The sequence below is a fragment of the Megalobrama amblycephala genome, linkage group LG3 (assembly GCF_018812025.1).
Source record: "Megalobrama amblycephala isolate DHTTF-2021 linkage group LG3, ASM1881202v1, whole genome shotgun sequence".
Lineage (NCBI taxonomy): Eukaryota > Metazoa > Chordata > Actinopteri > Cypriniformes > Xenocyprididae > Megalobrama > Megalobrama amblycephala.
The window spans coordinates 15,313,224-15,340,422 of NC_063046.1; the positions used below are offsets into that span (position 1 = coordinate 15,313,224).

A 27,199-nucleotide genomic window follows, 5' to 3' on the forward strand; every position below is an offset into this window, starting at 1 on the left:
GACACGTACACATTATTAGTGTAGTAAGAACATTTACTTAAAAATTATAGCAATTTTTAAGCAAATAAAAATTCTTACCTTGACCACCTTCTTCCTTATGGATCAATTTAAGTATTTTGATACAAAATATGAAGCCATTTTCATCAATCCTATCAAATACAAATTACAAAATTACCTATTTAAAATACGTATTTGAAATACATGTATCATAAATACTGTCCATCCCTGACTACAGTGGTTCAAACTTAATGTTATGAAGCTACGAGAATACATTTTTTTTGTGCAAAAACAAAAATAACTTTATTTAACAATTAGAACTGTTGTCATACGCAGTTGACGTAGTGAACGCAGTTCAGTGCTTCCGTGTTCTACGTCAGAAACAGACTCAGTATTGGCTGGTTCCTGCATCAGCATCACACGCATGCGTTGTGCTGATCATGTGAACAGTGTTGGCCAATACTGAGCCGGTGTTTGGATGTAAACAAGGAAGCGCTGAACTGTGTTCACTACGTCAACTACGTCTGACAACAGTTCAGATTGTTGAATAAAGTCGTTATTTTTGTTTTTGTGCACAAAATGTATTCTCATCGCTTAATTCATGCATAATTTTACATAAAATATTTGACTTGAGTTAACTACAGTAGTTAGCATGAACTAAGAATAAACAATAATTTCAACATTTACTACTACATTTTTAAGATCAAAAGTTGTATCCGTTACCATTAATGCACTGTGAACTAACATTAAAACATATTGCTCATTTGCATTAAATAATTTTAACAAATGAGACATTATTGTAAAGTGTTATGTAGCTATTTTACATTGATACCTTTTAAAAATAACTAATTTAAATTATAAATTGTTTTATAGTATTAGTAGCCTATATAGATGTTTTTAAATCTGTATTAGTTTAACCAGGAGGCCTTTCTGTCAGAGGCTGTGCTTCATTTTCATCATAATATTCATAATGCACACTGCACATGCTAAACATGTTACAGTTTATCACTAATGCTCATTTTTCTTAAGAGAGGCATATTCACCCAGTTTGTTAGTCTCGAAGCAATATTACCCTTCACCTTCTACCCTACAATAGAGAGGTCATTTGGCTGATTCTTATATTAAAACATATATGTGTGAAAAAACGGGAGGTTCCCACTATAACTCTGGCAACAAAAAGCGGATAACTGTGATATTTATTTCAAGAAAATGATCTTAATTTAAACGTGTGCGCTCATGGTTTAACAACTGACATTTCCCCTCTCACAGACAGTGGTTCAGTCCACCTATTTTAAACCCCTCAACCAAACGGCTTTCTAAGGCTTCCAGCTCCCCACTAGAAACATCTGAAGACGTTCACTGTAGCGAAGACGGAGGATTTAAGACAAGACGCCAACAATATTATACGGCTCGGCGTCGCTGTATAATCGAACATTTGTTGTCCGCAGATGGCAATGGACGGACTGAGCAACAACAAGAGCATGTCATACAGTCGATGGAGTTATGACAGGTAAGCACGCCGTCAGCCTGTAAACAGACTGTAAAAATCCTGTTTTTTATGTACGTGTTAATAATTTGTATGATCAAAGTAAACGCGACGAGAAAGGCGAGCGAACAAACCAACCCAGCAGTTCATGACGGTGAGAGAAGACGCTGATTTTAACGACCGAAGTTGTGTATAAAGTTCGTAATTCGTCCGAGGAAAAACAACAAATGGCTTTTTTTGGTGAAAATGAATTATATTTTGCAAACCTGATGGTGTATTTCTGTTTTCCTGTTCACAAAGGCGCTTGTAACAGCGAGTAGAATTGAATGGAGAATTGAACAGGTCTTCGGTCAAACACCTCACAACGGAAACATAATGGTCATTTTTGTTTTAAAATAACAGTTACTGCGTATCAACATTGCTTTTGGTCAGCCAAACGTCACGGCTCTATTTCAACAATTGCTCTTTCCAGTCCATCTCTCCTGTATTTATTAGTCTAGCTTCAGCATCTTCTCAGCTCCACTGTCAGCATCAGTTCTCTGAGGGCATCATGATATCTGCCTCAGTGCCTCTGCCTATGAACCAGAGGAAGATACTGGTGTTCATGTCTGCAGTAGGTGACACAATTTCAGTCAAATCCCAGGATGTGATTGGTATGCTATGACTGCTCTCTCACTGCTCCCCAGAGGAACTACATAAAGATCCTCTATAGTCTGAGGCTTTGTTGCATTTTTTCATGGCAGGGATAGCATATGAAGCTCATTCTGTGCCTGAAATATATATATATTATACATACACACACACATATATATATATATATATATATATATATATATATATATATATATATATATATAAATATATAATACACATGTGTATGTACTGATTACTGTTTTTGTCTGTAAATTATATGTTGATTTGTTATTTTTACTTCTAAAAATTGTAAAAATTAACAGCATTTTACTGTAAAATTAGGTTTTACAGTTTTTCCTGTGTATAGTACGGGAACTTGCTGTTAACCTATTAACGTTTTTTTCCGTAGCGTTTTTACAATATTTTACAGTTAAAATCACATTTTTTTTTTTACAGTGTATGGGTGGATGTGATTTTACCGAGTACGAAATGTTCCTTGATCAACATCTTTGTTGATCCTGGAACAACATTCAATCAACCAATCAGATTTGAGGGACAAGTTTAACATTTATGTCAAGTTTAGGCTTGCAACCATGGTTAGGTGCTTCTACATCAATGTTATTCATCTATCTTTCCCATCTGATTTTAGGAATAAGTTATGGGTAGGATTAGGTTTAGGGGTAGGAATAGGGTTAAGACTAAATTTTCAGACAGGAATGTTGTTCCAGGATCAACAAATATGTTGATCCAGGAACATGTCTTACTTGGCAAAATCACAGTGACCATATATTTGTGTGTACAGGTTTATATTACAACCTGTAAAAGTAAAACCTGAAATCACCTACATTGTGGGGACCAGCCAGCAGTCCCCATGGGGGAAATGGATTAATAAACATACTAAATTATGTCTTTTTGAAAATGTAAAAATGCCAAATGTTTTCTGTGATGGGTAGGTTTAGGGGTAAGAATATACAGTTTGTACAGTATAAAAACCATTACGTCCGTGGAGAGTCCCTACAAGGATAGTGAACCAGACATGAGTGTGTGTGTGTATGTATGTATGTATGTATGTATGTATGTATATATATATATATATATATATATATATATATATATATATATAGATATATAGATATATAGATAGATATATAGATATATAGATATAGATATATAGATGACTAAAACTCATCTGATTTTTAATTGGGTTTTTAACAATTTTATCAACATAGCGGTGACATCACTGTAATATTTGCAAACTGAATTGCAATTGGTCTTTGTTCTTGCATTTCTTTGCATACATAAATTGTATTAAGTTGTTATTGTTACTACGTCTTTGGTCAAAGGACAATGCCACTAATGCTGGGTACACACTAAAAGATTTTCAAAATGTGAGAGACCACAAACACAAGGACAGAAAAATCCTAGATTTAACCGTTTTGGTCCAATAGTGTGGTGTGCTGTGATGTGAACTAGAGAAATCTTGCAAAATCTCTCGAGACTTCAGAATAAACACGACGGACGATAGGCAGGAAGAAATTGCATTGATAGTGTTTGGAATGATTTTGGTATGTTTTACTGGACACGTTGTATAAACACTCTTACTGTTGCCACAAATCGACAAGCTGATCCATGTTGAACATTTACGATTCGCAATCGGGACAGCTCCGATGTTCTTCCGAGCAGATTCAGTCACTCTTTACACACCTCACACCACAGAAAAATCTGATAACATAATCTAAATCGGCCCGATTATCTTGTGGTGTGTACCCAGCATAAGCCAGATGTAGAAAGTCTGGGATTGTATTTAAAAATACACACCTGCATACCCAAAAACAAAAAAACCCTCTTCATCAGAAGCTGAGGGGTATATACTTTGAATGTATGCTATTTTCGGATGCAGTATCTGACCCTCCATCCCTCTCCTCCAAGACCCTTTTGGCTAGTTCATTGTCTGCGGATGCATGTGGGTGATAGGGCACATAGGTAAATGGAGGAAGTGTTCCTATGGCAAAGACAGAGCTTCAGAGAACAGCTGGTGCTTCTCTTACAAACAAAGGGAATACTATCCATCACTGAGCACCGTCTCTGATGAATGGATAAAAGAGACAATACCTTGTCAGCACATTAGGCTAGAGTAGGCAACATCCCAGATCATAGTTCCATCTGCATGATATGCAGCGAATACAAAGTTGTGCTGTAATGAAAACAAAGCAGTACAATGTTTTGTTCAACTGATTGTAATCCTTTCAACTAGCAATGCAGTAAGAACATTTCCCTCACCTATTTAATTCAGTCTCTACCTGCCATTATCAGTTCCAGAATGATGCCTTGAGCTAGTTTCGGATTTAATGGAACTGGTGCTGATTACAGTGCACAGCTCATGCAGGCATTTCAATTGACAGCCTTCCTCATTAGGGCTGGAGCTGCTCTCAGACAGTCTAATCAAGAATCCTGTGTCCCTATTAACACCACTGTAACAGCCAAGGTGTTTGGCGCAGATTGTTTTCAGCACAGGAGAACTTCAATAGACATAGTTAAGCATTTTTATATTTCTGTCAAAGAGAGGGGAGTCTGCTCCAATTATCCAAATAAATGTCAAGTGTTCTCATTAGGTAGCTAATAAGATGCTTCGCAATGGCTGTTAGGCAGACATGATGATATTTTATTCCTGCAAATTTTTTCCCCCTTACCACAATAATCATAGGAGCATGCAATCAATGCACAGAATTGAGCCTTTGCTAAGCACACCCTGCTTGGTCACTGTTGCTAATTCCGACTAGCTTTACAGAACATCCCATAGGACTGAACTTGAGAACACTGGCTGCATCCGAATACTTCCCCACTATATAGTAGCTGAAAAATGAAACCCATGAGGCCATGGGAGAGGAGTTGTGAACGGCAGTGAAACTGACATATGTAGTATGTCTGGATTGCATTCACTACAATTTATATTTTATAAAACATACTTTTTTAATGGTCGCAAAATTAAATTTTTATATAAAAGAAGGTGGTACCTTCTGAAAGAGTGATTTTGGTGCTCATTAAGTGGTAAAGATTGATTGGATATTATTCTTAAAGCTGTTAATACTGAATGGATCCTATATAGGTTTGCTGTGACGGGAATTATATTCCTATAGGTAGATGTGGATCAGCTAAGAGTCAGCTGATGCGAGCTTGACTGACGTGACCTGCCAGGACTAACCCTACACTTGATTTAGTTGCTAACATTTCTAATTTAAATGTTTAAGCTTTTAATCTAATATTTATATTTTGTTTTATTTCTGCTTTATTTCAGTTAACAAAAGATATTTTAATGCTTTTTGCTTTAGATAACAATGTAGAGTGAGGAAAAAAATACTGCTTATACCCTTTAGTGTCACTATTAAAAGTAACCGAACACTATTTTACCATATATATATTTTTTTTTTAGTTTAAAGCTATCCAAATATGCAGTTCCACCATGGTCTTATCTTAGCTCGTCTAAGAAAATGTCAGACAGCATCAGTTGTTAAGGTGCTTGGCGAAGTTTGTTATCTAATCCTTATTTCATACATCTTACTATAGTAAAAAAAAAAAAAGAAAAGAGGACTGAGATGGTGCAAAATTTGTGGGAGGCACATCCGTTTCAAATCATTCACTGCAGCATACAGACTGAATTCCAATAGGGGTTGAATCACTCAGTGAATTACACAAAACATCTACTGTTGTTCTTCTAACAGATAAGTGGAACCATTGCATGACTTTTATGTAAAGCCACGCTCTCTCTATAAGGCAGATGATTCATTTGTGTGAGCCAGTAAGATTCTTGAGATTGCTTGGGGGAAAATGTTTCAATTTTCTCGCCACAGAGAAGGTCTATGTTACCTGGAGAGAGCGCTATTTGTTAACATTTTCACTCAGTGGAAGTTGGCTGACTTGTGCATGAAGCCCAAGGTGTACGTGACCTGGAGGCTTCCATCTTTGGAACTTTCTCATCACCTCATCAAAGGTTTCAGAAAAGATTTCACACTTTTAGGAGTCTTCTTAGAAACCTGTCACTGGTAAAACATCTACAATAATTTAATAAAATACTAATTCTGGGAAAAATATAGACTACATGCCAGAAGTTTGGAATAATTATGATTTTTTTTAATGGTTTTGAAAGAAGTTTCTTATGTTCACCAACGCTGCATTTATTTGATCAAAACGTACAGTAAAAACAGTAATATTGTGAAATTTGTAATTATATATTATATTATATTTTTACTGTATTTTTGATCAGATAAATGCATTTTTTTTTTTTATCATAATTGTGTTGTTCTGGCATCCACAAGTGGGGACTGAGAAAGTGATAATAACTATCCTTTTTTTAACCCCCTTGTTGGTTTAGTGAGAGATTTAGTAGACCAAGGCCCACTTAATCAGAAAATGGGTTGCACTGATGGCACTACAATCACATTGATTCTGATTTGTTATTGGTGCCTGCTGAGGTAATCGTCACAGTCAAAAGAATGATGCGCTTTCTGATTGTTGCTGTTTGACATGTCTGCTAACAACATGATAGAAAATGTTCCTTGTGGTTGATCATTGTGTCAAAATCCCTGAACAAATACCTTTTTTTAATGACCAAGTTTTTGATCTTCATCAGGTTAATCAAAGGATGTCCATGCCGGTCAACCTCTGCAGACAGACATCTAAATAGAGCAATTTATGTGAGGCTAAGTAAATAAGTGTGCTCGCCTCCTATCGACTTTTTGGAGCTTAGAGACCTTAGTCTGGCATAGGGGAGTAGATTTATAAGGATTTTTGTTGATTCTGCTCACAATGCAACTCTGACCTACAGCAAGAAGAGCACATTACTGTGTGTGTATGTGTGGGTGCAAATCTGTTGTTTTGTCTCATACAATACATAAGTGTTGTCCTTGACCCTCAGGGCTGGCCCCTGGAGATGTGACTACTGACATAGACTCAGCCTATATGAAACATTTGAGACTGGTTTCTTTGGTAACAAAGGCTTGATATTCCTGCCAACCCACCAAATGCATGTGAATTTGATATATACATTTTTCAATTGTAACCTTTTAAAAAAAGCATCTGAAATAATAAAGTAAGTCCAATGTTGTCAAAAATATCAATATTTCTATACACATTGATACAGAAATATCTGAAATGCTATTTTCCACAGAATATATACTATACTAGCTGTGCTTTCCCACTCTCTCATCTCTCTGACAGCTAGTTGATGCATAAACCCGCCTCCCCACACTAATGCGTTTGATTTGCTCTGGATGAATGTTGTTGGTGTTACAGGACTTGAATTTTGCCATAGGATTGCGTGTATTATACTCCTTCCTGCAGATTCTATGTTCACATCGAGAGTGTGTGCACATAAAGCCGCCTCTCAGTACTAAATTGAGTTCTTTTTCGCTGCTTATTGTACTTAAACAGTCAAATACAGTCTTGCCAGTGAATGTAGTTGAGAAAGAAACCTCATGTATAACAGTATAATGGATCAGTACGTCAGGTCTTCAAGTGATAGCAGCCTATATACCTGCTGCCAAAAAATGAGATAATATTAAAGGGTTAGTTCACCCAAAAATGAACTTTGTCTTTAATTACTCACCCTCGTGCCATTCCACACCCGTGAGACCTTCGTTCATCTTCGGAACACAAGATATTTTTGATGAAATCCAAGGGGTTTTTTTTATCCCCCATAGAAAGCAACGTAATAACCATCATTCAAGGTCCAGAAAGGTATTAAACACATTAAGATCAACCTTAATGTTATGAAGCGACAAGAATACTTTTTGTGCATGAAAACCCCTCCACAAATAACGTTTTTTTTCAACAATTTCTTCTCTACCCTGTCAGACTCGTACGCAATTGATGCAGTGAACGTAGTTCAGCGCTTCCAAGTTTACGTCAGAATGCCGGCTCATTATTGGCCAGCTCCTGCGTCAGCATCACACACATGCATTGTGCTGCTCACGTGAACAGCGTCGGCCAATACTGAATCGGCCACAGTGGCTGGTGAGCAAAAACTTTACTGTCAAGCCTTGGTGGTAACCATTTACCAGTGACTGAATCTAAACCTCCCATTTACTGCAACTTAAAGATACATTATGGATTGGGCTCATGTCTTGGCTAATGATCTTATGATGATAACAACAGTCATGCCTGGATATTTTATTATGTCACCACATTTCTACAATTGCTTATTTTTATTAATAGACTGACAGCTTTATCGCTTAATGATTTAGTGTACATTTTATCATTGTGTTTTTGAAAGATTATATAAAAACTAGAAAGAAAATATTTTGCACTGTTCAATCATTTAAAGGTGCAATATGTAAAATTTTCTGTCCGCTAGAGTTCAATAGAGGCCTATTCAAAACAAAGGCGTAGCTTGATGACGCCAAGTTTGAGCGCAGAATCTTGGGACATGTCGTCTTCACCTCACAGCCGGTGGAAAATAATCAGGATAGGACTCGGGCAGAAATCATGTTCATGGATGCAATTATTAACGTTACTGTAGTATGAAGCAGAACAGGACCGATTGTTGTTGGAGCTGAATGAGGCCGCTGGAGCGATTGCGCAACACATGCCGTGAGCAGCGGAACTTTTATTATGCCACAGTCGCCGGCGCCGCTTTCGCTTTTCCGGTCATAAGTATGAGGTAACAGCTCTGTTTAACATATTACATACATTTTAGTGTGTTGAAAATCATGTTATAACGTTACTCTGTGTTCGCTTGGTGGCTGCTGTGAGACATTTGTTGCGCGCTGCAGTAAGCTAGATCGATTTTAGAATATAATTAATAAATGCTGGATGGCTTGTGTTGATAAATGGAATGCAGTTTATTTTAAAACCTATTGTATGATGAGAAAATGCTGTATTACTGTTATTAAAAATAAAGCTGCATCTGATTATGCTATGTTAGCTACTTCACAAAATAGTGAAAATTAGATTTAAACAATAAGACTAAACATGTTGAGCTATATAACAATAAATAGTTTTTCTGTCTATAAATATATCAAAATAGTTGTTCCCTTGTCTATTAAAACATGTACATATTAAAGTGTCTTTGGTGATTCCAAGGTTTCTACAACAACAAACCGAGGGTAACGTGGGTAAGACGCAGTTGCCAGGCGACTCCTCACACGTCCCGGAGCCTTGGCTAAAATTGCAATTTTCTATCGAATTACAAATAGTTGCAAACATTTGGGATATTGAAAGTACTCAAATGAACAAAATGTATAACACTGGCCTAGTGGTTTTTGGATATTTTACTGCAAAACTCTTACATATTAGACCTTTAACATCTGTAGCTTTTTTGCACTATGTTCAAATCAATATAATTGATATACACTACCATTCAAAAGTTTGGGGTTAGTAAGATTTTTTTAAAGAAATGAATACTTTTATTCAGCAAAGATGCTTTAAATTGAGCAAATGTGACATTACATTATAACAAAAAAATATAAATCAAATAAATGCTTTTCCATTCTATTTTTTACTTTTAATTCATCAAAGAATCTTGACAAAAAAAACAAAAAAAAAAAACCGCATGGTTTCCACAAAAATATTAAGCAGCACAGATAATTTCAGCATTGATGATAATAATAAGACATGTTTCGGGAGCACCAGATCGGTATATTAGTATGATTTCTGAAGGATCATGTCACACTGAATACTGGAGTAATGATGCTGAAAATTCAGCTTTGCCATCACAGGAATAAACCACATGTTAAAATATATTAAAGGGGAAAAAACGTCTCGGGTTACTGGCGTAACCTGTGTTCTCTGAATAGGTTCACTCGACGCTGCGTAGCTATGATGCAATGGGAACGCCCTCTGGGTGTGCTGATTGTCTGAAGCCTGTATAGAATCACGCCAATTCATTGGCTGATGGCGCGGACGCCGCCCCAACGCTCTTACGTCGCCATCCTATACTGACGAACGTGCCATCTGCTCCTTTGCAGCAGACGCAGGGAGCAAGGAGCTTTGCAGCAGACGCAGCATCTCGTTCCCTATTCAGAGACGTTCTCTTTCATAGGTTCACTCGAAGCTGTGTAGCTATGACACAATGGGAACAATATACCAAACACGCCAAGCTAAAGTGCTGCTGTATCTGGCACAATGAAAAACCAGATAGCAACCATGGCCGGTTCAAACAGACAGAACCTGGGAACCCAGAGCCATATCGAGATACAAACTACAAAATTTAACAAACGTGTGCGGGGAGGACCATCCTGCCGCTACACAAATGTCCTCCAGGAGGGCGCCTCTAAAAAGAGCTTGAGAGGAAGCCACACTTCTGGTGGAATGTGCCCGAACGCTGAGAGGTGAAGACAGACCACGCACCTCATATGCCAGCAAAATAGCCTTCGTAACCCAGTGAGAAATTCTCTGCTTGATGCGGCAAGCACTTTGGGCTCATATCCTGGCCTTAAGGTTACCTTAACTAGACCAGGGGCAAAGTCCATACATGCCTCGCAAACAGAGAGAGCTTGCAAATTCCCCACTCGCTTTAAAGAAGTTAGAGCCAACAAAAGAGCAACCTTAAGAGTGAGAATCCGTTCTGGAGCTGACTCCAAGGGCTCAAAAGGAGCCTCCATTTAGCCCTTCAGGACGACTGACAGATCCCAAGAGGGAATTCCAGGGGGCGTGCTGGCTTAAGGTGCCAAACCCCACACGTAAATGCCGAGACCAACCTATGTTTGCCCAGGGGAATTTCATCTGACTCCCTTCGAGCAGCAACGGCTGCGACATAAACTCTCAGAGTAGTTGCAGCTGCCCCTGCAGCAAGTTTTTCTTGTAGGAACTTCAGCACTGAACCCACAGGGCAGTTGACTGGATCCACATCATGAGCTGAACACCAAGACTCAAAAACCCTCCACTTGGAGGAATACAGCCTTCTTGTGGAAAAAGCTCTCACACTCGCGATGGTCTCCTGGATGTCAGCAGGAAGACTAGAGATTAAAGCTGGCGGCCTTTGATGGGCCATACCCACAGCTTCCAAATCTCCGGACGAGGATGCCATATCTTGTCCTGAAGCTGAGACAGCAGGTCTTGTCTGATCGGGATCTCCCATGGAGGGGAGTCCAAAAGAAGAATCAGCTCCGAGAACCATGTCTGGGATGGCCAGAATGGGGCTACAAGTAGGAGACGGATCCTGCTCTCCCTCACCCTGCACAGAACAGCCGGGATCAGCTTGACAGGTGGGAACGCATAGAGTTTCAATCTCGGCCATGGGTGAGTGAACGCATCTATGCCCATAGGCGCTGGGGAGCTCAAGGAGAACCAAAGCAGGCACTGAGATGACTCCTGCGACACAAAGTGGTCCACTTCCGCTCTGCCAAACACTTTCCAAATCTGGGCTACTGTTTGAGGGTTTAGCATCCATTCTCCCGATCTGAGTCTTCCTTGACAGAAAATCTGCCACAAGGTTCAGGGTCCCGGGTACATGAACTGCTCTCAGGGAGAGGAGTTTGTTCTGAGCCCAAAAGAGGAGACGACGCGCATGCCTGTCCAGGGTGCGTGATCGTGAGCCCCCTTGACAATTTATATGAGATACCACTGCCATGTTGTCCGTCCTGACAATGACATGGCGTCCCCTGAGAAAGGGGAGAAAGTGCAGCAGGGCCAGGGATACAGCCCCACACTCCCGTCCACACTCCACACGCCGGCCTGCCCTCGAAGACTGCGCCCCAGCCGGTCAGAGAGGCGTCCGTTGCGATCATTTGCAGACTGAAAATAGCGCCCATGTTGACTACTTTTTGAAGAAAGAGTGGGTCCCGCCATACCACAAGGGCGCTGAAACAAATGCGCGACACTTTCAACAGGTGAAAGGCCGGTCCTGTTGATCGGACCCCTAAGAGCTTCATCCACCAAAGAAACGGTCTCATGTGAAGCAATCCTAGGGGCAGCACAGGGGATGCTGCGGCCATGAGCCCCAGGAGCCTGCGACAGGTGCTTACAGAGACATGATGGCCTAGCCTGAAGCGTCTTTTGGGTTGGGTTTAGAACACTCTTTTGAGTGTTCAGTCTGAGGCTGAGAGACCGGATGTGGTGAAGAACAACGTCTCTGTGGCGAGTCACTAATTCCCTGGAGTGGGCTAAAATGAGCCAATCGTCCAGTATACGAATACCCTGGAGCCTCAACGGGGCCAGAGCAGCATCCATACACTTCGTGAATGCCCTGGGTGCCAAGGCCAGGCCAAAGGGAAGAACCTTGTACTGGTAAACCTTTCCTCCGAAGGTGAATCTGAGGAACTTCCTGTGCCGTCGGACAACCTGAAAATGAAAATATGCATCCTTCAGGTCTATAGTGACAAACCAATCCTCCGCACGAATTTGAGTCATGATAGTCTTCAGCGTCAACATTCTGAACTTCCCTTTGTAAAGGGAGAAGTTCATATGACAGAGGTCTAGTATAGGGTGCAGACGGTCATCCTTCTTCGGAATTAGAAAGTAGCGGCTGAAAAAGTTCCACTTCCGCTGGAGGAACTTCTTCTAATGCCCTCTTGAGGAGGAGGGAAGATAGCTCCCGCTGTAGTTTAGATAACTGAGATTCGCGGAGGTCGTCGGGCCAATCAATAACGAGCTTCTCTGTAGCGTGCGAAAGCACATCGATAAGCTCTGAGTAGGCCGCGGAAGGCCGCACTTCCTGACCGCCAGGCGGGAGAGCGTCAGCTGGACCAGGCCCAAAATCCTCAGAGTCGGACGCTGCGGTGTAAATAACATCGTCTAGCCCGAAGGGAACCGTCTCGCGTGCCTCCGGCCTAGGGCACAGATAATCATGCGAGAATTCGACCGGCAAAACCCCACGCGTGTGCTCAGGAGAGGGAGGGAGAGAAAGGGCAAGGCCCGTCTGTTCGCTCTCCATGTCCTTGAGCTCTACATCCGAACCCCAGGTTGCGGATTCACGTGAGGCCTCGGCGGCTTCGGGAGCTCGACGGAGAAAAACGGATGACTCCTTCTCAAACCGTGAGTCTAGAATGGAGAGTTTTGAGAAGGAGATTTTCACAGAATTTACAAGCAGAAGCGCCATTAACAGCCTCACGTGCATGTGAAAAACCCAAACATTTAACACACTTACTGTGTGGGTCGTCGCTCGCAATGAAGCGAGAACACAGCGGAATGCAACAACGAAACTCCATGGCACTTCACCACAAGGAGAACTGAGTTCCACTATCACAGTCGCTGAAGTGCAGATGAAGAAACACTCGAATAATAATCTAAATTCGGGTCAGATAAACTGTAGCAGAAGGGCTAAAATAGCCGCTTCGTGAAGGCAGAGAAATCTGAGGAGCAGATGGCGTGTTTGTCAGTATAGAATGGCGACGTAAGAGCATCGGGGCAGCGCCCGCGCCATCAGCCAATGAATTGGTGTGATTCTATACGGGCTTCAGACAAACCCAGAGGGCGTACCCATTGCGTCATAACTACGCAGCGTCGAGTGAACCTATGAAAGAGAACAACTATTTTAAATTGAAAGTGAAAGTGACATGATGGTGACCCATACATGGCTCACGACCCACTTCAGTCATCCAAATGCACACACAGCAGTGAGTAGAATTGTGAGAGAAATTGTGATAATATTTTACTGTATTACTGTTTTTACTGTATTTCTGATCAAAGATATGCGGCCTTGGTGAGCAAAAAGAGATTTCTTTTAGAACATTAAAAATAACCCCCAAAACATTTGATAGTACTGCAATATTCCCACATTTATTTGCTACAAATTAAATTGTTTATAAATCTACTTATTGCTAAATATTATCTGCACAATCAATTTTACTTTTAAAATGATGAGGTAGTAGTAGTAGTAGTAGTAGTAGTAGTAGTAGTAGTAAATTTTTGCTTGTGGAAAACACATAAAGGAAACATACACTGTTCTTTTGATTCCTCATTGTAATGTGTGAGCATAAGCCCTTTCTCTCTAATGGACGGAAGAGGAGCATAGAACAGAGACTACTGCACTGCTCTAATTACTGTCTTGGAGTCAGAGATGTGGAGTTCGCCAGGGAAATGCATTTGCAGGCTGGAATATTTTAAAACGGAATAGGTTAAAGCAGCAGAGAGAGCTAGATCTCCCCAACATCCCTATAACATAAAAGCACCTACTCTACATCTCTCTGCCTCTTCAAAATCAGTTCTAATTGTCTGAATGCCACTTAATTATACACACTCTGGTTTTGATTTAATTACGACTAGTTACTCATCCATACATAGCTGTAAGACAGGGAAAAATAGATAATTATTATGATAAATGATAATTAAGCCAAAACAGGCTGAAGGCATGTTGAGTAGTGTTGTTTGTTTTTTTTATTCTACATTTCACCTCAGAACCTGTCTGCCCATGAAATCTGAGGGCCTTGATTAATGTTCTCTGCTAGAAGGTAGTCAGTTGTGTGGTAGTAAACAGCTTTTTTTAAATAAGAAGGCATTAGGTTGAAATTGTTAAAATTAGCTTACCCCCCCCCCCCCCCCCAAAAAAAAAAAAAACTCTGCTATTCTTTTATATTTAGGACAATTTTTAAAACTATACCTTTATTGTTATCTTCAAAAAGCCTATAGTTATGCTAATACACTTTGCACTTTGGCAGAAGAATTGATTATTGCTAATGATAAATGCACAATAAGCCATGTTTTACAGTTATTTTATCATGTTAGGCGGTTTTGTTTTTGCATTGTTTTTAGAGTTCTTTTTTTTTCTTTTGGTATTCGCTAGTTGTAGATATGAATGCAGTACAGTCAGACTTAAAAGATTGTGTTGAGTAATTGAAATGTAACATGCCAATGTCAATTTACCAAAATAGTCATCTTTGAGTTATTCAGAACAAGAAATTAGTTGTTCTCATATTTTCTCTAGCACTCTGTTTACTTTGAGGATTTAATTTCCTCTAGACTCCATTAAACATTCCTTCAGATAAACCTTAAGTAAAACAAGAGGTGCATTTTAAAAACTTTTATTGGCTGACATTTTTTTCACAATTTACTAACTGCTGAGTCATTTTGCTGCAGAAAAGGCCAGGAAAACAAATGAGCAAATGGGACACACTGGAAGAATTATTGCATCTTTTATCCTTGTTAAAGGAGAGTGAGAGCCAAACATTTAGTTTTGTAAAATTGCTCTCATAAGCCTTGTGGGTGTTTACTTTACTTTAAACTACCCTTCTCATTCATCAATCTTCCTAGTTATACGAGTGGTGATTGACAGGGACGTGCACAGACATTTTGGGGGGCAGGGGCTCAAGTGGAAAAAAGGGCACTATTTATTTAAAAAAAACAAAAAAAGTTAAAATATATATTAACTCTGACTTCCTTACCAATTTTTTTTAATTCTCTCACACTCACGCAATTGTTTCATTATCAACAGATTTCTAAAAAATAATCAGTTCACACAGAGACCATTGTCTTCTTTAGTATTCACTAGGTTTATCACAAGAGGACAGCAAAGGAAATTATGCCACAATGTGCATGTTTTCTACACTACTATTTTCAAGTAGCTACATATTTAGAATAAATGACTGCACCAAGGAGAGGAAATAGTTTCACTAAGAATTTGTTTATTTTGCACAAATCAATAAAATGTTTTAATTCTTTTGGTGTTATTGGAATACTTCTTTCATGTACTGGACAATTTTAAGATTTTGGTCTATTTTTGCTTCCATGTCTTCTTTTACTCTAATGGAAAGAAAACTTCCAAAATACACATTTAGATGGTATCATTATAGCATAATTAAAAATATATTATTAGTTAAATAACAATAATAATTAAAGCTGCAAGCAGCATTTACCGGGGTTCAAGCATTTAAGGCCTTTAAGCACATACAAAGGTATTATATTTTATTTAGCAAGCATGTAAACATTTAGATTATAAACAGAAAAGACAATTTAGAGCAAATTCAGGCAATTTAGCAAGGAAAAACATGGTTTATAAAGGTTTCTTGACAGTTACAGCGCCATCTATTGCCCGATTCCCACCATTTTTGCGGGGTGTCCTCAGAATCTGTCCATACATATGTGTGCCAAATTTGGTGAAAATATCTCATTCCGTTTTGAAGTTATAGACACTTATATATAAGAGAGCGTAAAAAATGACCCATGAAAGACTTTGATTGGATTTTTTTGCCACTTCCCATTAAAATTTTGACATTTGGGCTTTGACATATAGTAAACCAACTTAGGTTTCGTGTTTCCTACGCTGGTTTCGTCTCGATCGGACTAACGGTTTCGAAGATATTCGCAAAAGTTTTTTAAGCGCTAAATCACAACGTGGCACAAACCATAAGGCGAAACCTAACATGTTCAGTATCGTTGGACTCGGCAAGGATTCAGGAGTCTAAAGACATGACTCCCGTGAAAATATGTCAAACACATCCAAAGTTATATATATTTACATCTAAAACCATTAAAAACGTATGTTTTTTAAAGTTTTTTCACAATTATAGTGCCACCTATTGTCCGATTTACACAAAAATTGGCATGCTTCTTTAGAGTCATATACTGCATGTGCTCACCTATTTTGGTGAAGTTCTGAGTTTTTGTTTAGGTTTTATAGGCTTTTGGGTATATTTAGCCACGCCCATTTTCTAAATGACCCAGTTATATCGAACCAAAGGGCAAAGTTCAACTTTTTTTTGATAATTATTGATCTAGAGAGTCCATAGAATTGTCCTATACTAGTTTCGTTCCAATCGGGCAAAAAACCTAGGACTAGTTCGCAAAAGTTGGTTTTTCACATATTTGCGAATAATTAATAAACGGTTTGATTGACAGCAATGGATCTTGAGGCAAAGTGATTCAGCATTAGGAGATCTATCAAATGATATGCATATTGTGTGGTTTTATGAAACACCACGTGATTGCCGAGGCGTAAAATTCGTTAGCGCCAACTTGTGGCCGATTTCTTTCAAAATTCTTACAGACCTTTAGGACCATGAGTCGAACATGTCCATCGAGTTTCGTTCCGATCGACCTCCGTTAACCTTGTCTAATAGGTGCTCAAACTTGATTGGCCGATGGCGGCCATGTTTTATGAGATACGCCAATGTCCTCATAGAATATCATGCCCCCTTGGACCAAGACACTGCATGCCAAATTTCAAGTCAATCGGACTAACGGTTGCATAGTTACAATCGTTTTTATGTTTTTTTCAAGTTATAGCGCCACCTAGTGTCCAATCGACGCAGTTTTTTTATCGTTACCAAAGATTAAGCCCCTAAACATGTGTACCAAGTTTGGTGCAAATATCTCATTTCGTTCTTGAGTTATAGCCATTTTAGTAAAAGTGGCTCCGCCCTTAGCATACGTTTTGGCGCCCCTTAGCGACCGTTAATCAAAATTTCAAAATTCTCTCGATAATTATTGATCTATAGTCTCCAGAGAACATTTCTGCACTGGTTTGGTTCCGATCGGACGAAAAACCTAGGACTAGTTCGCAAAAGTAGGTTTTGGACAAAATTCAAAATAGCGGAAAAATTTCCATACCGGAAATGAAATCGGAGATATACGTTTTGTTCGTCAAGGTCTCAGCTTTCCAATGATATAAGACACTTGATTCTGTGAGACATGGTTTAGGAGTTAGGAGCCATTTTGCGTATTTGATCGCTGTAGCGCCACCTATTGGCCGATTTGGGTCATACTTTGTCAACCTCTCCTCGATTTTTGTACTATCATTTGACAAAGTTTCAAGTCTCTAGCACTTACGGTTTAGGCTGCACGATGCGTTTTACGGCGGAAGAAAAATAATAATAATAATAATAATCCTAACAATTACAATAGGGTTTCAGCACTTCGTGCTTGAACCCCTAATAATAATAATAATAATAATAATAATAATAATAATAATAATATTCGGCCACTTTATGATAGAAATGCTACAGCTACTGTAATTTCTTCAACAAGATGTGGACATGAAAATATGCACATTCAGAGCGAGTGTTTAAACTTTTATTGATGTATTCTCCGGTGTAAGCATAGATTTAAGAATGATAGCATTATGCAATGCTGTATTATGATTTTTAAATTGTTTTAATAAATTGTGCATCCGTTAGAAAACTGTCTCTTAATGCGGTTCATGGATGCTCCTCTTCCGTTATTTGACAGCCTTACAGATATCTTTACCATGGTTCAAAATGCAATGCATAGCACATTAAAATGATTGAAATTATAATATGACATATGACATAAATTGCATTAATCAAATCAGGCAGATGTTGCGGTCAAATTATTAATGCGGTGTTAAACATATAAATAATCTCGCCTTTAAATAACCAAACATTCCATGTTTGTGAACGTACATAGGCACGCACGCATAGAAAGAGATGCATGGAATTCATCTAGGGCTTTTTTCTTTTTCGCTTCTCATCGCCAAACATCTGTTGTCTTTTTCCAGGCAAAGTTATTACAAGTTGTCAGCCAACAGCAAACACGAGGTGGTGCGGGGCTCACGTGTGTGCGGGAATGAATGGCATTGCGGAGGGAGGGCATTTGAACTTGACAAAGCCGACCTGATATATAGTATTTTTTTCAGTTGATTCTCATAGAAATGCTGATGAATCACATCACAGTCATGTTTTGGAGCTTAGTTTTCTAGATTTACAGTAGCAATTCAAGAGATGAAGACATATTCCATGTCATACATACATATACATTAGTGGTGTAATGGCACACAAACATACCTCGGTATTGAAGTCACGGTTCGGTATAGCAGGGGGGAGAAACTAAACATAAAATTACTTTTTTTTAATTATTAAACTTTTTTTTTTTTTTTTTTTTTGAACAAATGCGTCTCTGTGTTTAAATGGAATTATAATTGATTTTCTTAAAGATAAAAAAAAAAAATCTATTTTAGCTAATGCTGTAAACTAGCCTATAGGGATTACATTACTATAATATTAAAGGGGTCATATAATGACATTTTTGTACAAGTTAATATGATTCTTTAGGGTCTAAATGAAAAGTTTGTAATATACTTTAATTAAAAATTAGTATTGTAAGAAAACACTCATTTTACCTGGTTAAAAACAGCTCTGTTTTCAGCAAGCCATTTCAGTGCATGTGTCTTTAAATGATAATGAGCTTTGCTCACCCCGCCCCTCTGTTCTGTGGGGCGTTTTGACAACACACATGGAGTGTTGCCTTGACAACAGCTGAGGGTATATTTTGGAAAAAGAATGGCAGCGGGAGTCTCTGAGGACTCATCTGTGCAACCGTATCAATTTGAACCGGAGTCGGACCCGGAACAAGATGACGGCCCAGACGAAGTTCGACAATTAAGGCTCGAACAGGACGTTTCTGAATGGTTGGTTAATGTAATGTCACTTTGATCTATCTTTGTATGTTCTGGCAGGGTAGCGTAATGAGATACGAGATACGATGTGTTTACTGATGTATATGTTAGTTTATTGACAGATTGATGTTACAGCTAATGAAACGTGCAAGTGATTTGCAAAGATTAATGTAAAGGTTAATAAAACGTTACACTCACTTCTTCTGGAGGTGCAGCAGGAACACGAATAGTTTGTACCGATCCTTTTTTAAATATTTTTAAATAGAAATATTCCCTTCGAAAACAAAACTCAGCCACTGCGTCTTCAGCAGTTCGGATTTAGGAACATCAAAATGACTGCTGTGTTCGTTATTGCACCCAAGAACAGAACACCACAATCGCTTAGACGCCATTCTGCTCCAGGGTATCAATAATGGCAGACTATGATGACAGCTCGCTCAGGGCGGGTCTGTGTTGAAACGTTGCTGTCAATTAACAATCGTGGGAGGGGTGTCCGACCGTGTGATGTCACACGGTCAGACGGCTCGATTTGAGACGTGAAAACATATAAGGAGATTAAAAAAAACACTGCATTTTTATCATTATAGGATGGTTGTGTACAGGCACTGCCAACACACATTTCAGTACAATCAACTTGTAAAAGTGCATGTACCATTATATGACCCCTTTAAAGGTTACAATTAACAATGGAGCCTAAATTATTGAATTCAGTTGTTATCTATTTTTTGGATACACCTTCATTTGAGTCCAGCTGTGTTTGACTATACTGATTGGACTTGGTTAGGAAAGCCACACACCTGTCTATATAAGACCTTACAGCTCACAGAGCATGTCAGAGCAAATGAGAATCATGAGGTCAAAGGAAGTGCACAGATTTGGCCAAGGTTACAAAAAAAAATTCTGCTGCACTTAAGGTTCCTAAGAGCACAGTGGCCTCCATAATCCTTAAATGGAAGATGTTTGGGACGACCAGAACCCTTCCTAGAGCTGGCCGTCCGGCCAAACTAAGCTATCGGGGGAGAAGAGCCTTGGTGAGAGAGGTAAAAAAAAAAACAAAGATCACTGTGGCTGAACTCCAGAGATGCAGTCGGGAGATGGGAGAAAGTTGTAGAAAGTCAACCATCACTGCAGCCCTTCACCAGTCTGGGCTTTATGGCAGAGTGGCCCGACGGAAGCCTCTCCTCAGTGCAAGACACATGAAAGCCCACATGGAGTTTGCTAAAAAACACCTGAAGGACTCCAAGATGGTGAGGAATAAGATTCTCTGGTCTGATGAGACCAAGATAGAACTTTTTGACCTTAATTCTAAGCGGTATGTGTGGAGAAAACCAGGCACTGCTCATCACCTGTCCAATACAGTCCCAACAGTGAAGCATGGGGGTGGCAGCATCATGCTGTGGGTGTGTTTTTCAGCTGCAGGGACAGGACGACTGGTTGCAATCGAGGGAAAGATGAATGCGGCCAAGTACAGGGATATCCTGGATGAAAATCTTCTCCAGAGTGCTCAGGACCTCAGACTGACAGACAGACAGCTAAAATAACGAAGGAGTGGCTTCACAACTCTGTGACTGTTCTTGAATGGCCCAGCCAGAGTCCTGACTTAAACCCAATTGAGCATCTCTGGAGAGACCTAAAAATGGCTGTCCACCAATGTTTACCATCCAACCTGACAGAACTGGAGAGGATCTGCAAGGAGGAATGGCAGAGGATCCCCAAATCCAGGTGTGAAAAACTTGTTGCATCTTTCCCAAAAAGACTCATGGCTGTATTAGATCAAAAGGGTGCTTCTACTAAATACTGAGCAAAGGGTCTGAATACTTAGGACCATGTGATATTTCAGTTTTGCTTTTTTAATAAATCTGCAAAAATGTCAACAATTCTGTGTTTTTCTGTCAATATGGGGTGCTGTTTGTACATTAATGAGAGAAAAAAATGAACTTAAATGATTTTAGCAAATGGATGCAATATAACAAAGAGTGAAAAATTTAAGGGGGTCTGAATACTTTCTGTACCCACTGTAAGTGTTACGGAGGGACTGAGACGAGAGGCGTGTGGCTCCATCTGCAAAATCTTTTATTTATAAACAAAGGCACAAGTATGATATGGCAAGACAAAGAGCATTCCAGGGACAGGCAAAGGTCAACAAATGGAAAAGGTAATCCAATGGGCAAGGCTAGAGGGTAATCCAAATATCCAGGCTAGAGTCCAGGCGTGGGGCAAACAGTATCCAAACAGGGCAAGACAAGAGAGGTAATCCAAGGTGAGCAAGAGTCCAGGACAGGCAGAGAACAGGCAGAACACAGGAAACCAGGCAAAGATCAAAACATAGGCCAAACATGCAAGAGCAAGACTAGACTGACTATGGACACTATGAGTGGCTCCGTAAGGTGCATACATATGAGTTTAAGTGTGTATTTGCATTGATTTTGTGTCTTGTATTGTACTGCATGATGTTAGAAGACTCATCAGCAGTGAAATCCTTAAATCATCTCAGGTTACGCATAGGGGTGGGAATTACAGGGAACCTCATGATATGATCACGATACATGGCTTACGATAATGATAATATCAGAATACAGGGATTCTGAGATAATTGATATATTGCTAGGCATTCCTATAAAGATACATCACAATATCTGTCTATGAAAACAAAAGGCCAGAGAAAAGGTTAAGTGCAGGATTTCTCTCTTTATCCACAAAACAGATATAAATCCGATCTTCAGTTCCCGCGCTATATGCAGATTTAATGTAGTTCATGTCACTGAAAGCAGCAAATACGAGCTGCATTTTATTGATCATCAGAAAATTTCAAAATCAAAGACCGCAATAGGAGAGAGTGACAACAGCACTGGCAAGATCATTTAGTCTCATTACTTTTAATGAAGATAATTGTGTTTAGCATCTGCGACTTACTTTCAGTCTCATATGCGGCAGTTTGTGCGACGGCTTGCTGAAGAGATACTCAGCTGCTCATCTGTGGCTATTCGTGATGCAGTAGTGCCGTCATATCTGACTACAATATGTTTTTTAGCCTATAACATGCTCTCACATAATTCTTTTTTAGTATTTTTGGGAGGAGTAAAATTTACATATGTGGTTTCAACAACCAGATGCATTTAGGCTGCGTTTACACTGGCACAAAAAAATCAGATTTTTTGCTCACATCTGACACAGATCGGAATTAGTTGCACACGTGTAAACACAAAAATCCGCACGGGATCTGATTTTTTTTCGCATCTAATCTGAGCCACTTCCAAATGTGGTTTTAAATCAGATACATATCCAATCTCTCGATCTAAACACGCATCCGATTCCCATTGGAATTCCAAGCCACCACAAGGTGAGGACAACACGTTTGATTACTAAAAGGTAGCTTTAATGTTGTATTATGAAGCAGACTTGTCTGTATATCCACTCGCATTAAAAATTTGCAGCTTTATTATTGAGGTAGAAACTTTATATGTCTATTTTTTCATTGAAACACATTCAGTAGCTGAATTTCAACCTCTGCCTGGTTAATTTAAAAGAGACTGCCGTGTGTTTTTTTTATTTTTTATTTTAATAAACCAAAAGCTTCACTGGGTAGGCTACTGTCTCGTATGCGCTCTCTCCTTCGCTCGCTCTCTCGTTATCATTCATTCAAATAAATGTAATCTTACCTGCTACTTTATTTCCCTTCAGAATTCTAGATTTAATGACTGTAGATAAAATAACAAACGCAAATTACATTTATTTTCCAGTCTATATTCGTTCAGTCAGAATTTGCTTGTATATCTGTGTAAGCACTCGGTGAAGAATGTCAAAGATGTTTACGTTTGTCACATAAATGGTATAAAAGCCTAAGTATATCACCCTATCAATATTTTGTCCCACCCCTAGTTACACATGTAACCATGGTTCCCTGAGAATGGGAATGAGATACTGCATCTGAAGACACTTTGGGGAATGCCTACATGTACGTGTAAAAATGTGACAATGGTTGTGCCCACTCCATTTTTAGACACAGAATCAAGGGCCAATCAAGGTTCCAATTCAGCCCATTGCAAGGATTCCGCCAGTAGTGGGCACTCGTGCAACATAAGCAATGACATACATCCGAGTCAACGGGACTGAGGGAAGTTAGCAAGGGAAGAGCATAGAAAAAACAAACTAGAATGCAGCCAACGTCATTGGCCTGCGACAGCATGTGACATCACTCTAGTGTGATCGTGAGTACACGTCATCAGCATTTTTGTCTCTTGTTCCCCTTCTCAGTTAACCATGGTTACATGCGTAACCTGAGACATTCCCTTTCGAATGGGAACTCGCACTGCATCCAAAGACACTTTGGGGAATGAGTATACCCACTCTGCCATGCTGAGGGAATAACTGCCTAAAAGGCAATGATAAACACAAAGAAGGCTCAACGGAATTAGATGCCGGAGACCAATCCCTCACTCAGGTCAAACACTGAGCCATCAGTGACACTATTCCTTAAGGCCACAACCCAAGCTCATGCCCTATGTAAGGAGAAACCTAACCGCAGAGCTCAAGGTCTGGTAATGCCAGTCTCCTTGACAGGCATCACCTTAAAAGGAATACAGGAAAGGAGAAATGAGAGCTTTCTCGCCATGTAACTATCTAGGGGGATAAGATTTAACCCGAGGACCCCAGGGGAGCTGCAAGAAATGCGCAACCCTGCCTGACTTGAAGTCAGCCTCTCTGAGCCAAATTAAGATGGAGCTTAGGTGAGCGGAGGCCTCAACAAAATTACTCACTAAAGCGAGAAGAGGCCAACCAGATTCGCCCTTTAAAACAGTTCATCAAGGCGACATCACAGAGTGCCAAACGCCCGATATTACTGTCTAACTGTAGCCCACTTGAGCGGAGACCTCAGCAAAACGATTCTTAAAAGACAAGAGGAGGTCAACCATACTCAAACCAAAAAACAGTTTATCAAGGTGGCCTCACAGTAGGCCGAACACTCGATATCACTGTTTTGACTGAGCTCAAGAGAGCAAGGGCCTCAGCAGGACGACTCTCTGTTTCGAATCAGTGGTTCGGAACGTGTATCAAACATGAACCATTGAAATTTCGAAACACATATGATGTGACGAAGCCTCATTTACTGAAATCACATGACTTTCACGCTCAGAACCGCTGATTCGAAACAAAAGATTCGTAAAGCTTCATGAAGCAGTGTTTTGAAATCGCCCATCACTAGATCTTGTTGAATAAAGTTTTTTTTTTAACCACTGTAGTCGCATGAACTGTTTTAAATATATCTTTAGCAGCTTTCTGGGCATTTGAAAGTGTAAATTAACTTGCTGTCAATGCAGGCCTCACTGAGCCATCGGATTTTATCAAAAATATCTTAATTTGTGTTCAGAAGATGAACGAAGGTCCTACGGGTGTGGAATGACGTGAGGGTGAGTAATTAATAACAGAATTTTCATTTTTGGGTTAACTAACCCTTTAAAAGTAAACAAAAATGATCACTTTAACCAGTAGATGGCTGCAGAGCTCCGCTATTTGCTATTTGACTAACTAAAAGATATCTTTTCACAAGTTTTTTTTTTTTTTTTTTTTTTTTTTTCAATTGGATTCATATACATATTATGAAATCACAATTATATCAATAAAAATTACTTTTTGTCAAAGTTTAGTTTTTTTTTACTGAAAAATAATCAGTTTTTCAATAATGTTACATTATGATTAGAATCAAACCTGTACAAGATGTTACAAAGAAAACTTGGAGTATATAATTTTACAAATTTAATCTTCACTTCAGTTACTAACTGTATCAGAAGAAAAAATAACAGAAATGAACAGTTATATTACATATTGAGTACAAATACACAACATGAACATCAAAATGCAATGAACTGAACAGCAATAACAAATTAGCAAATAAAGCACATGGATGCTGTGTGTGTGAGAGAGAGTATGATCATTTTGCATTGTGGATGTTTTTTGCATTGTTGCAAGTGTGCCACTTCTTTTCTGTCTATGTGTGTTCTGCGTTGTTTCTGATTTTGAGGATGAATTTTGTCCATTTTCTAAGTGTGACCTTTTTTTCACACTAACATAAAAACAGATATCATTCCAATTTATTTTTTTATTTGTAGATCTAGAAAGTGTTGACGACCGTGAAGTCTCATGCCATTTGGACACAGAGAATTTTTTTTTTTTTTTTTTTAGCAAACATAATTTGGGGTCAAAAAGACCCCTAAGACCATAATAAACTCCTCCTAGAGATTTTATCAGATAAACATCATAATTGGTCAGTCTAATCTAAATGCCTTTGTGACGTTAAATTGCCAAGATCTTGAGTTTTTGCTGAAGGGTGTGTCTGTGACGGCCTGACAAATTTCGATATTTCGCCATGAAACAGGAAGTTGTTGTAACTTGGGCGTACAATGTCCAATCTGCCTCAAACTTCACATGTTTTATTAGAGTCCTGGCCTGACTCTAATAGACATCTACATTATGATGATAATAGCAACACTTAGCTGAGTGCCAAAGGAGCCATAAGGAGTACATAAGTTTCCTGTTGGAAATTTGATTTCAATGTGAATATACAAAGATATAAGAATTTCACTGCTGATGAGTCTTCTAACACAGTGCAGCACAATACAAGACACAAAATCAATGCAAATGCACCGTTACATTTCTAATAAACTAGGAACTTGAACTTCCTTGAACATCCCAAGATTCTTAGTTTGTTCCCCCTATGAAATCACTGTATTGGGTTCCGCCTGCCGCAATATGTGAGCCAGAACCCAACTAAAGGAGGACAGCACCCACTATCACCCAGGAGCTGAAGCATCTCAGAGAGTCTGACCAGGGGCGTGAGCCGGCAACACCATTGTTGTGGGAGTCCTTGTGGAGTTCAAGGGAATGGAAGTGAAAAGAGTGAGTACCAGCTAGACTCTATGGACATTTTTTATGAGAGTGGAGAGTTGTAGCCCTTTTACCCCATGAACTTACCTGTATGTAAATCATCTTCTTTAGTCATGTTAACCCTGCCCAGCCTCCCTCTCCCACCACCTCTCCTTATTGCTGTTGGTAGCACTTTGTTTTTTATTGGATTCTGTTCATCTCATTATGCCTGTCCTCAGTCCTCAACCATTGTTACCACCCAGTTGTCATTGTCTCCCTTTGGTCCCTCAGTGTCACCTCCTCTCAGTGGCGCGGTTCGAACTTGGACATGCGAGGAGCCAATCCTTCCTGGGCGGTTTGAGCCCGTGGCTCTGCCTCCATCCTCAGAGTGCTCAGACCTATCTCGACCCATTGCCCTGGCTCCTGCAGCTGCGCTCCTTCCTTCCTCGACTCCAGCATTGATCTTCGGCACTTTGACCTCGCCGGGCTCCCTCGGATATCGGCTCCACCTGGGTCAGACCTCACCACACCTCCGCTGTGGACTTGCGGACCCATCTGCTGCCCTCCGTCCCTCCACCCATTCGGTTCCAGCAAGCTCCTCCTTCCCTCTGCCGTCACCTCTGCCCTCAGTCACACCGGCTCATCCTCAGCCCTCAGGATTCCCGCTTCCTTCTTGGGGGGTCGTCGCTGTGGCTACATCGCGGTCGCCTTGGTCATCAGCGTTTCATTGCTTCCTTGGCACTACGTCTGCGCGAGGGGCTTTTCTTCCAGCAGCTACCTGTCCACCAATCGTCACCAGGATGATGCCCATCAAATCACCATCATCCTCCTGGTCACGCTCTGAATCTGTGCCTCTACGGTTCCATCTGCCTGCTTCTGCCATTCCTTCGCCTTCCCTTCTCTCCATCTCTGCGTCATCTCCTCAGCCATCTCCAAAGCCT

The 27,199-nt window shown here is 39.8% G+C and overlaps 1 protein-coding gene across 3 annotated transcripts in view; it reads left to right on the top strand.

Annotated features, from left to right (window-relative positions):
• Positions 1-1,187: 1,187 nt before the first annotated feature.
• tub (TUB bipartite transcription factor) overlaps positions 1,188-27,199 on the top strand; it is a 139,024-nt gene continuing 113,012 nt past the window's right edge. For 2 of the 3 annotated variants that reach the window (XM_048184182.1, XM_048184185.1), the window contains exon 1: positions 1,188-1,507. In XM_048184182.1, the coding sequence (XP_048040139.1) occupies positions 1,446-1,507 (62 nt within the window). In that variant the 5' untranslated portion in view covers positions 1,188-1,445. The remainder of the gene's footprint in view (positions 1,508-27,199) is intronic. The other variant, XM_048184188.1, reaches the window with a different exon arrangement.